General features: G+C 34.4%; 1 protein-coding gene across 1 annotated transcript; it reads left to right on the plus strand.

The window, feature by feature from the left end:
- The first annotated feature begins 250 nt into the window (after window positions 1-250).
- LOC138319868 (protein hairy-like) lies at window positions 251-7,787 on the plus strand. Its single transcript, XM_069262996.1, has 4 exons — window positions 251-606; window positions 917-1,012; window positions 5,087-5,174; window positions 5,468-7,787. Exons 1-4 carry the CDS (start codon window positions 532-534, stop codon window positions 6,505-6,507), a joined length of 1,299 nt encoding a protein of 432 aa, XP_069119097.1. The 5' UTR covers window positions 251-531; the 3' UTR covers window positions 6,508-7,787.
- The last annotated feature ends 2,857 nt before the right edge of the window (window positions 7,788-10,644 follow it).

Consider the following 10,644-nt stretch of genomic DNA (forward strand, 5'->3'; position numbering starts at 1 on the left):
GCTTTAAAAATCGCTTAGCCACAAAGAATCCTATAGCGATTGTATAAATGTTATATTTGCTTTCATCTATAGTCAACGTGTCGCTTATATTTTTATGCCTATTAATATATCATATGGCTCGTAAGTGTGTGATTCTTCGTGCTTTCTCACGCTCCACGAGTGCATGCCCTAACGTGAACATTATCTTCGGAATCACGCCAGACATAGCCAGGTGATAAAACTCAGGTAAGAAAAGAGGCGTGGCTTTCCCACACTCTGTGTCGCGTGCCAGAATTCGTACCTGTTGACAAGCTTTGTACAGGAATGATGGTTTTACCTGTGGGGCGTCCGCGTTCCGCTAGTGACAGCCAATCCAATTCAGCCAGGCACGGGTCGTATCTGTGTTGGAAGGCTGAGTGACACCACGAGACAAGGCCAATACACTTTCCCACGAGGCAAAAGTATGCGACTTTGTCCGTGTCCAAACATGTATTAACTGGTAAAGAAGGATATGGTGTCCGGGCTAAATCGGTAAAGAAAGGAAAAGACAAAATGTCGTCTATTGATTCAGACACCGAAAGTATGCTGTCCGAAAAAGTTTCATCGACTGCTGCTGAAAGCAGAAAGGTAGGTTAAAGTTTAATTACATATGTATCCATCGACGTAAATAGTTATTTGTTGTGAAATTTAAGTGACAGCCTTTCTAAATTTATCTATAGGGCCCCGCACTCATTATCAGTTTCTAAATATAGTCGTTGATAACATTAACATTATGCTAAATGACAATTGTCATAAGCAAAAACTTAAAATAATTAAAGCCCAGTGCTGATTAACGTCCGGGGCAGTATAAAACACCTAAGAACACGATTTCTTTACTGCTTATATCACGCTTCCTCGTTATGTCACCTTCTGTCAAATATATCTCTTTGTTTTGCAGAACTCTAAGCCTATCATGGAAAAACGACGTCGTGCAAGAATAAATGCTAGTCTGGCCGAGTTAAAGTCTTTGTTACTAGAGGTGATGAAAAAAGAGGTGAGCCATTGAGCATAGTTGAACTCGTACCTTGATATCTAGTTAATAAATGTGTCTTAGTATATAGCAATATCTTTTTGCTGTCAAGATTATGAAAAATCATTTTCTTATATACAGTTTATACTGTGTAAAACACCTTGTAATAATCAGTGCAGTACTCTCTTCACTTTTTCATACATATACTAAAATTGGTGTATATCGATAATATTGATATATAATACGTTTGCTATTACATAACGTTATTACAAACATAATTAACGACGCAAAAGTTTGACCTTTTTCTTGGCTTCTTTTTTCGTCATTTATTATTAGAACTCTAGCGATGTTACGATAACAATGTAGGCTAATGAAAGGTGTATTGCCTCAATGTATTTCAGGATATTCACCGTATAACATTTCATTGGTTCTTTTTATGTAATGTTTACGTCAGGTCCAAAAATACAGTATTACAAAGATATTTTTTCTTTTAATGGACGCCATTTACACACGGAAGAACATGGATATTCATTTCCTTACGTATCACCAAGTTTTTTAAATATTTTAATGTCTTTTGTCCATACTGCAGTCTAGTCGGACACAATTTCTTATAGATTCTACACGCAGGATTGTTTAGGTGTCGTGTACTAAACAAACAATGGTCTAGACAACAATGACTTTATTGAAAAAGTAATTTTTCCCTGACAATTCAAAAAAGTGTTGGACTCCTTTTAAACAATGGATGCATTATATATACTGTTTGTTGTGAGGCGAGGTAAATTACATTTATGTAAAGAAGTTTCCAAATTAAAATACCACATTTATTAAAATCGGTCCATAACCAGGTTATTACGCATTTGGTGATTACTACGAACTGTTGATATCTTATCAGAGATACGTAAACATTAAACTATTTTTTGTTCTAGGTATTTTTATATAAATCATAGCGGGAGCAAAATGCGGGTAAAAAACTTAAAACTGAATGCATTAACCCCTTTTGACTAATTATACATTACAGGCATAATCATTTTCATCCAATTACACATCACCTAAATGTTCGATATCAATTAATGTATAACATTCACTTAAGGGGATAGTCAGGTATATTCATACATTTTTACATCGTGTATGTGAACGATGACCGCAGAACATTTACTTACGTTACACAGTCATAGGACTCGTCATCCCTGATTGATTTCACGACCCAATGGTCCTCAATTATACAATTTCTCTTTGTGAAACATTCACACGATGAAATGATATGGTAAATTACCTTGAGGTAAATGTTTCTAATTAACCAACTCAGATATGTGCGTAACTCGCGCTCCGAGCAACTAACTGTTATTGACGTTGTACCTGCGGGTATTCATATGTGAGGACCCGATGTAGTTGATAATTACAGAACTTTGAAGTGCCCACTGGTATGGGTCATTTTAAACTTTATAAGTTGATAATGATGTATTGCAGTTGCCGCTTTATGATATGATCATTGTTTCTTAAGGCTGATTGTGATAACTTGTTTCAATAAAGTTGGTGACGTATTGCTAAACATCCTGTGAAAAGTTCCTGCCAACACTATTTACCGTTCTTGGTTTGATAATGGTATTTTGTTTAATCGAGAATGTTGTAATAACTACAATTCATCATAGTGAAATATTGAGCTATATTATTCGGTTTTATTTGACGTTATGCTTCAGTGATATAGCACTATAAAAAGGGCAACAGTTCCACTATACAAGAAGACACAACACGAATATACCACAGTCTCCCAAGGCACACACGGCATACACGCAACACACCGCATACATGTGAGGCCGTCCTTACATGACCATAGCTGTTAATAGGACGTTAATTAATCAAACAAACAAACGTTGGCGATTCTCTTCCTTTGCTTCATGAAATTTAAAGTATGATATGTTTATGGAAGTAAGACTTTTTTGTAGGATGTTAACAAAGTTTTGTTCAAGGTTTAATCAATCCATAAAGTTGATAGTACAATAAGTCAAAAAACTCGTGTCCAAAAGGGTCATCGTCATTCGGGTTATTCAAAGGGTTATTTCTAGTGTTTCTAGACTTGACGTTTTTTGGTTTTTTGGTGTTTTTTTTTAGAATTTTCGCACACGCATATAATTATCCTTGACAAACAATATGGTGATTTAAAATTCATCTAAATCGAAGTTTAATTGACTTCATCCAAATTTGGTAATTTCCAAATGCGTTTTAACCAATTACACAAAATAGTAATAACTAAATGATTATTTTCACGAAGTAAAAGACATTTGAATGACAATGTGGTCATTTGATAGTCATGCGTAAAAAGTAATGCAGCAATTTGATCTCACTACATTAGTAAATTCAACTAAAATGTATCGACGTAAATCACGCTTAGTTGTTAAAACATCTATAAAATTAGAAAAAAATATATGTAAATGTAAGTAAAAGTGCTAGAAAACCAACGTAACAAAACACCAACAAAATGCTTTTAACCATATAGTTAGATGTTTATATATAATTACACTAAGACTAGGGAAGGTTCATTTTCCCACGGTCTGCTGTTTATCTTGTCACGTACAAGGCATGCATGACTGATCGGGCAACTTTTCTAGTCGTCTGCTCGCAAGGTTTGACAGGTATTACTCAACCAAGTATCTTACCTGTACGAGGGAGGCCATGTTTAAGGATATTTAAATCTCAAGTTCTCTCTACTCTCATCGGAAAAAGTTCAAAACCACAGCCAACTGACTGCGGCTGAAGGCCGTGTTATAGATAAGGGGGGATCGATAATACGGAGGAATAATTCAATGTAAGGTCAAAGATATCTGATATAATATTTATTTGCTTAAACCTCAATTAACATAAATAGTTAATATGAGAATATATTTCAACAAATAGTTTGGTATTTTTTTATCTTTTTAATTGTAAGACCATTTGTATGAGTGTTATGAAACTGAATGCCAAAGCTATCTGATGTGGTATTGATTTTCCTTAACCTCAATTAACATAAATAGTTAGTATGAGGATATATTTCAAAAAGGCTTTGAAACGAACGCTTTATGCGTTTTACATTGTGACTGGATATTAGAAAAGCACTTTATAAAGGTGATTTCAGAATTTTACATGAGTGTATAGATCTCTAAAGACCATTTTTCATGTTTAAATGGTATCATCACAAAACTATCATAAATTAAATATTGCGCTCATAGATGATAGCAGCTATTCAAGCATTACATAAAAACCGAAACATAATATTAATATATTTGATTTAAACGTTTCTATTATTAAAGAGGAAAAAAAGAATGGACAAGGTTCCATAGAAATATACCACTTTACAGATGAAGACTTAATCTACATAATGTTAAAAGACATCCTGTTTCATTATGGCACGTGAATAACGAATCATATATGTCATTTTCTGAGAGTGGTTTTAGAGTTATCATAGCCTTTAACATCCGTCTATCTCATACCAGATACCATTGTCCAATCATTATATCTTTCCGGCACTAAAATTTATGCCACAAACGCTTTATAAATATACATTATATCATAGCAGATAAACAGCGAGAACCATTATGAATATTTATTTCATTGACAATAAAGTAAGTCGCTACAATGTCGGACTGTAATCTGTAAATGTATATATGGATTCGTAATGCATTTCTATTCCATTTTTAAAAGACGTTTTCAAAGAGTAGGAAGATGAACATCAGAGACTGGGTTTTACAGTTATTAAGGTTTGAAAGCTATAGCACAAAATGTCATGTAAATCAGTAGGTACTAATTGATGGCAGGCGGGGTACATTTGCGTCCTAAATGGCCTCTATTCAAGCCTGAACGTTCTGCTGATTTGTTGTATACTTTTACGAATGCTAAATAGATGGGCCATTCTTATGTCTGTCTAAAGAAAGGTGCATTAATGCACTTCCAAACGATGGATGTGCTTGAGATTTGTATGATACCAAAGACTATTTATTTGATAGATGAATATCACTAAGTGACAAAACTGCTAGATGTGGCGATTGTCTTCGTTGTATGTATGAAGCGTCAATTTTATCACAGTGAATCCATTAGAAAATGATTGATAATTCTTCTTGTATCCAGGGTGCTCGTCAGAATAAAATGGAAAAGGCTGATATCCTGGAGATAACGGTGCGCCATCTTCGAACGCTGCAGAAGCAGCAATTCTCAGGTACATATTTTCTTTTATAACCACTTTTGTCAAATGTATATATACAAATTGGTCTCACATTTTATCATTTCAATCTATTTTATATGTCATCTGTCCAGAAGAATACATAATATGTGTATATATTTGTCAAGTAACAACATACCTCATGGTCAGGATTTTCAAATAACTTTTGAACTAATAAGATGCCAGAAAATGGACAAATTTGTTTTTTGTAACAATGTGTCTCGTATATTCCACAAATATTCTTATTTTGTGAAATTGTTTTGAATTTTATATTTTGATTGTATTTGCAGCTCTTGCTACAAATGATCCTACCCTTATCAACAAATACAGATTGGGATTTAATGAATGTGCTTCTGAGGTGAGCTCTTTCCTTGGCTCTATGGAAGGGTCTGACGCAGAAGTGAGATCTAAACTTCTTAACCACCTCGCAAACTGTATGGTGAATCCAGATCCGCCATCTCAATCGTCACGTGTGCCTTCCTCTCAGTGTATGGATAATCTCAGGTCATCACCACCTCAAACAACAGGCTTCTGTAAAACAGATGACATCCAAACGCATCCTCATCAACCATCCCGCCCGGAGAACAATGTCGTGCAAAATGTTATTCAAAATGGACTTCGAACAAATGTGATGGACAACGGAGTACTGACGGTACAAGCTCAGGATTCTTTAGTTGCAAATACAATAAGTGCTGCTCTTCCAACGACAACTACAGCAACTCTCTCAGTGCAAGGATTACTAAACAACCAACAGTTGCAGATTCCACAATTTCAGCAACAGCAGCAACAACAACAACAGCCAATGCAACAGTTTCAACAACATATAATGCAACAGCCGCAGCAAGTGCAAATTCAAGCAATTCAACCACAAACAACAGTTCAACAACAGCCGAGCATGCAGGTACAGAAACTCGTGAGTGGCGTGCAACTTATACCTACAAAAATGTCTACGGGAGAAATGGCGTTCATTATTCCAGCCAATCTCTTGTCGAGTGGGAATGTGAATAATTACGTGATACCTATGGTTCAGTCACAGACGACACAGGTGTCTGCTGCTGTGGCTCCTATAACGATGGCCTGCTCACAGACTGTTAACACGGCACAGACACAAAACATTAATATCAAACCAGTTCCTGCACCCATCAGCATTCCAACCAGGCCAAAGGAACCGATGCCTGTGTACGGACAGCAAAATACAAACGGTACTGACCAGCCCGTCATCTATGTCCAAGGTGACCCGTTAAGGAACCGAACTGATGACCGGACTGGTCCGAATTTTAACCTTTCAGTATCGCCAAGTAAGCAGGAAGACATGTGGAGACCTTGGTGATAGATAGACGCAGCATTGTTCATCATTTGTTTGTTACGCTATAACTGTGTTATGCTCGATTTAAACGAGTACATAGAAAATGTGCTTCCTCTCTCCTAGTGCTACTGTTTGGGGTTTTTTATGTCGTTGTGTTATATTTTAATAGATATGAGATAAAACCACGTCCCACACCAATTTATATATGAAATATGCGCTATTTCATCTAAATGGTGTTGTTTAAACGTTCGTAGACACCAAAACATTTTTAAAGTCTAACCCATTAACATGATATGTTTAGTATCAAAACGCAATGTTCTATAACTTAATCATGATATCTGTGTATTATTTAAGAAACCGTTTTGTAAACAAGCTCATTTACTTAAGCACAATCAAAGGGAAAATTATCGCTATTAATTCGATCACACACACACACACACAAACAATTTTGCTGTAAACAGTCAGAACTTGCTTACTCCTACTGTAGATAGTGTTTCCACTTTGTAACTGATAAATCTTACATTTTTACAGATAATAATGAAAGTTAAATAGATTTCTTGCTATGATCATATGTGTGTTTTAATATAATATGTTCTGAACCCATTGCATCTATTGTATCTTAAGAGGTATTCTAGTGTTTTCTTACTTTCTTTCTCTCTCAGTTCCACACTTTTCTTATCATGATAGAAGTTCAAACGGTTACACAAAGAACAACGAAAATATTAATATTTTATATGCCAAAATCAACCTTCTTCCAGTGTTGCTTGTTAAGTTATCTTATATGAAAGATAGTTTTTTTTTAATATTTTGATCAAATGATCATGTTCCATGTTGATATGATATAACTACAAATGCTACACAAAGAATTCTATAAATGTTAATATATCGTTATTTTTGTTAATAAAGTGTTCATTGTCATATAAAGATAATACATCGAATATAACTATAGTGCTGTTAACATGGATATAAACGTGAGTGTTTAGTTTCGCAATTTGCACGTGTAAACATGTTGCGGAGTTGTTATTTTCGTGATACCTTTGGTACACCAGTTGTTATACACTGGGGTAATTTCCGCGGTAAAAACGATTCCACGTAATTAGCGTAAAATTCCGCGTTTACAGTTATTCAGAAAATGAATGTGATAGGATTGTGATATTTTTTTGTGATTTAAAAGCTACGCTGGCTGTGTGTTAATGTTCCACATCATGGAACACTCGATACCGCTACGTTCTAAATATATTTTATTTATAAAATTTGAATATGCTATAAGAATATATTTCAATAAATAACAAATAGATTTATAATTAAGTGTTGTTCTTATTTTACCTTTAATATGACTTTGTACTAAATAGAATGCGATGTTATACTGGACTTATTATACTGAATTCTTGACCACCAAATAATGTTACATGACCTGTTGACCCTAGACATTATTGCCATTAATAAGGTGTGGTAATTCGACCATGCAATTGCGATATCTCAACATTTAGTCACAAGGGACATCTATATTTTGTGTAAAACTGTATTTTTATGACCAACACATTTGGAAATATGACATGAACATGAATAGAATATTATATGCATTTTGACAACGTCAGAAAAGCGAAGGAAAATTTGGTGAATTGAGACACCTGATATTTTCTTTTGATGTGCCAAAATAGACTTTACGACACAGCACTTTACCTTATACGATCTTGGTCATTAGTTTTTTTATACCATTGACTAATTTGCCAAGTTTTTGAATGTTGTAATTGAATAATTACCGAGATAGTTTAACTGATTGTAGTATTCATTCAATAAAACATTTATAAATACCAATAAAATTAAGCCAAATTGGCATTCAAAATGCCGTAATTGGCGTATTTCTATTGCATTCAAAGTCACCTTGACTTCAATATGAAATTCAATTCTCTCTTCCAATTAAAATGCATTTGTGAATGAAGAAATAAGCTAATATCAACTAAATGGACGGCCCTGCAATATCAAGTGTATTTCTTGATACAAGAAATCCTATGCAGTCCATTAGATACACCTTCACTATGTGATTGGAATGACGCCAGGACCAAGTCTATGAATTAGCTGGCGACACCAGATACACTTGTCTACCAAAGCAAGGCTATTTGCGGAACAGTGTTTGATTTGACTGTTCAAAGTTGTTTCATCACCTAAGAAAGGATTTTAAACCATATATCTCTGGTTATTTGCAGTGCAAATAATTGCTGTTGACCTCCACGCCCTCGAGTGACTTTTCCTGTTGTTAAGACACAGAAGAAAAACTCGCCATTATATTACGTTATTTGCATGTAGATGATCTTCTACCACACGATAGACGTATTGTCGAAGTGAGGAAATGTCATTTGTGGTCAAAATAGTGGGATTTGTTATTACCGAATATCGTTAAGCAAATAAAACTTCATGTGATTTGAAATTTATCACATTATTGAAAGACATTTTCATGAATACCGCATTATGTAATGACCAAACTATCGATTTCTTCAAGTAAACTTGTCGATTTGACAAATACTTAACACATTTCAATAAATGCAACACTATTGTTATTCCACCCATCCAATCAATGGAAAATGTCAAGTGTAACATTATGAAGTGCCAAGTATCTTTTTAAGCCTATATTAAACTTTTAACCAAATACATAGCTGTCTCTTTTGCAATTTTATTACTTTCTGAACAAACATGCTTTATTTTGTCGAAAAGCATGTGTCAAATGAAACAGGTTGTATTTTGCAATCTAACACCTATTTGAAAGATATATTGATAAAAGCAACATGATATATTGGCAACTAACAGTTCCTTTCTAATAAACATGCAACCTATTCATGATTACATCCTTACATAATTTTTCCCCAAATACCTTTGCACAAGTGAAAACGGTATACGATCGAACAATAAATATATGCTGAAATTGTGATTTTTAAATACACAGAATTTATTTTATACAACTAAAACAGTAACTCATATGATAGAAACAGGTGCTCGTATTTTACTCATCTGATGAATGACAACGTTCCAGTGACTGAAGCTAACTTGGAAGCGTTCTATTCTTATTGTGTAGTTGTCTCAGTAGGTTGTCTTTTTTATTTCTGGGTGGCAAAATATCCTGTTACAAAATGTCAAATATATTGCATTTTAGCGTGCTCGTTCGCGTTTTAAATCGTTCATTTACTTTAGCATCTACCTACCGCATATACCCTGCCACCTTAGGGTCCACTTTAATATCATCTACTTGAAAGTATATAAATTTTACTTTTCATTCGCAACTTTATACTACTTCTGAACTTCAAATCATAGTGATGAACGCTTACAAATTAACACTAAGCAGATTTTGTATGCATATTAATTTCAAAAATGGATCATATCCGTTTTGCAGGAGGAACATTTACAAATTAAACAAGCGGAAAACATTGTCACGTTGCTCTGATCTCAGATTAAAAACAACTTGACGTAATCTTTCAGGTTTTTACAATACTGCACACGTACTTACTGTGATAACGTCAGTATAATCGACAAAGGACCTACCTTCCTATAACTTTCGCCAATAATAACTCATATACCAGATACAAATCTGATAAAGTATACAATCTCAGTTGCGCGTTGTCGCTGTGAGGAAGGTCCTGGTCGAGACACACCTTAGTCAGTAAAAGTGATAGTTTCTTCTCCTACTTAGCGCTCAGTATAAAGAGAGTAGGACGAATGCACTTTGTTATTGTGTAATGTTACCCACATATGCACAAATGATAGGCCGTCTTTAAATGATCCTGACTGCTATTTGGATGTTAATCCCAGTAAACCAAGCCAATTTATTTGCTGCATCCAATACTATTACATTTTAAAGCATAGTGTAGTTATTTTGTAATAGTTTGCATAAACCTTGTTGAGTCTGTATTGTTTTGAGTCGTTTTCCATTGTGACGTTCTGCCCCTAAATCTTGGACCAAATGTCGAGAGCATACGACAAAGGAGGGACATCCAAATAACCATATAAAGGAAGAAAATATCATTTTGGTACCGTGAAATATCTAAATTAAAATATAATATCACTAACGCTTTTTCTGTCATTCATATTATGTAACCCTGTAATTTTATCAAATCTCATTTCTACTAAAACAAGTCACTGTACATTATTTTTTCATCCCGAAATAAAAAA

This window comes from Argopecten irradians, chromosome 1 (genome assembly GCF_041381155.1).
Source record: "Argopecten irradians isolate NY chromosome 1, Ai_NY, whole genome shotgun sequence".
NCBI lineage: Eukaryota > Metazoa > Mollusca > Bivalvia > Pectinida > Pectinidae > Argopecten > Argopecten irradians.

Excerpts from the sequence above, each read along its gene's own strand:
- LOC138319868 (XM_069262996.1), top strand. The coding sequence starts at position 532 with ATGTCGTCTATTGATTCAGACACCGAAAGTATGCTGTCCGAAAAAGTT. Across the intron at positions 607-916 it reads CTGCTGCTGAAAGCAGAAAG|AACTCTAAGCCTATCATGGA; the intron begins GTAGGTTAAAGT and ends TTTGTTTTGCAG. Across the intron at positions 5,175-5,467 it reads GCAGAAGCAGCAATTCTCAG|CTCTTGCTACAAATGATCCT; the intron begins GTACATATTTTC and ends TTGTATTTGCAG.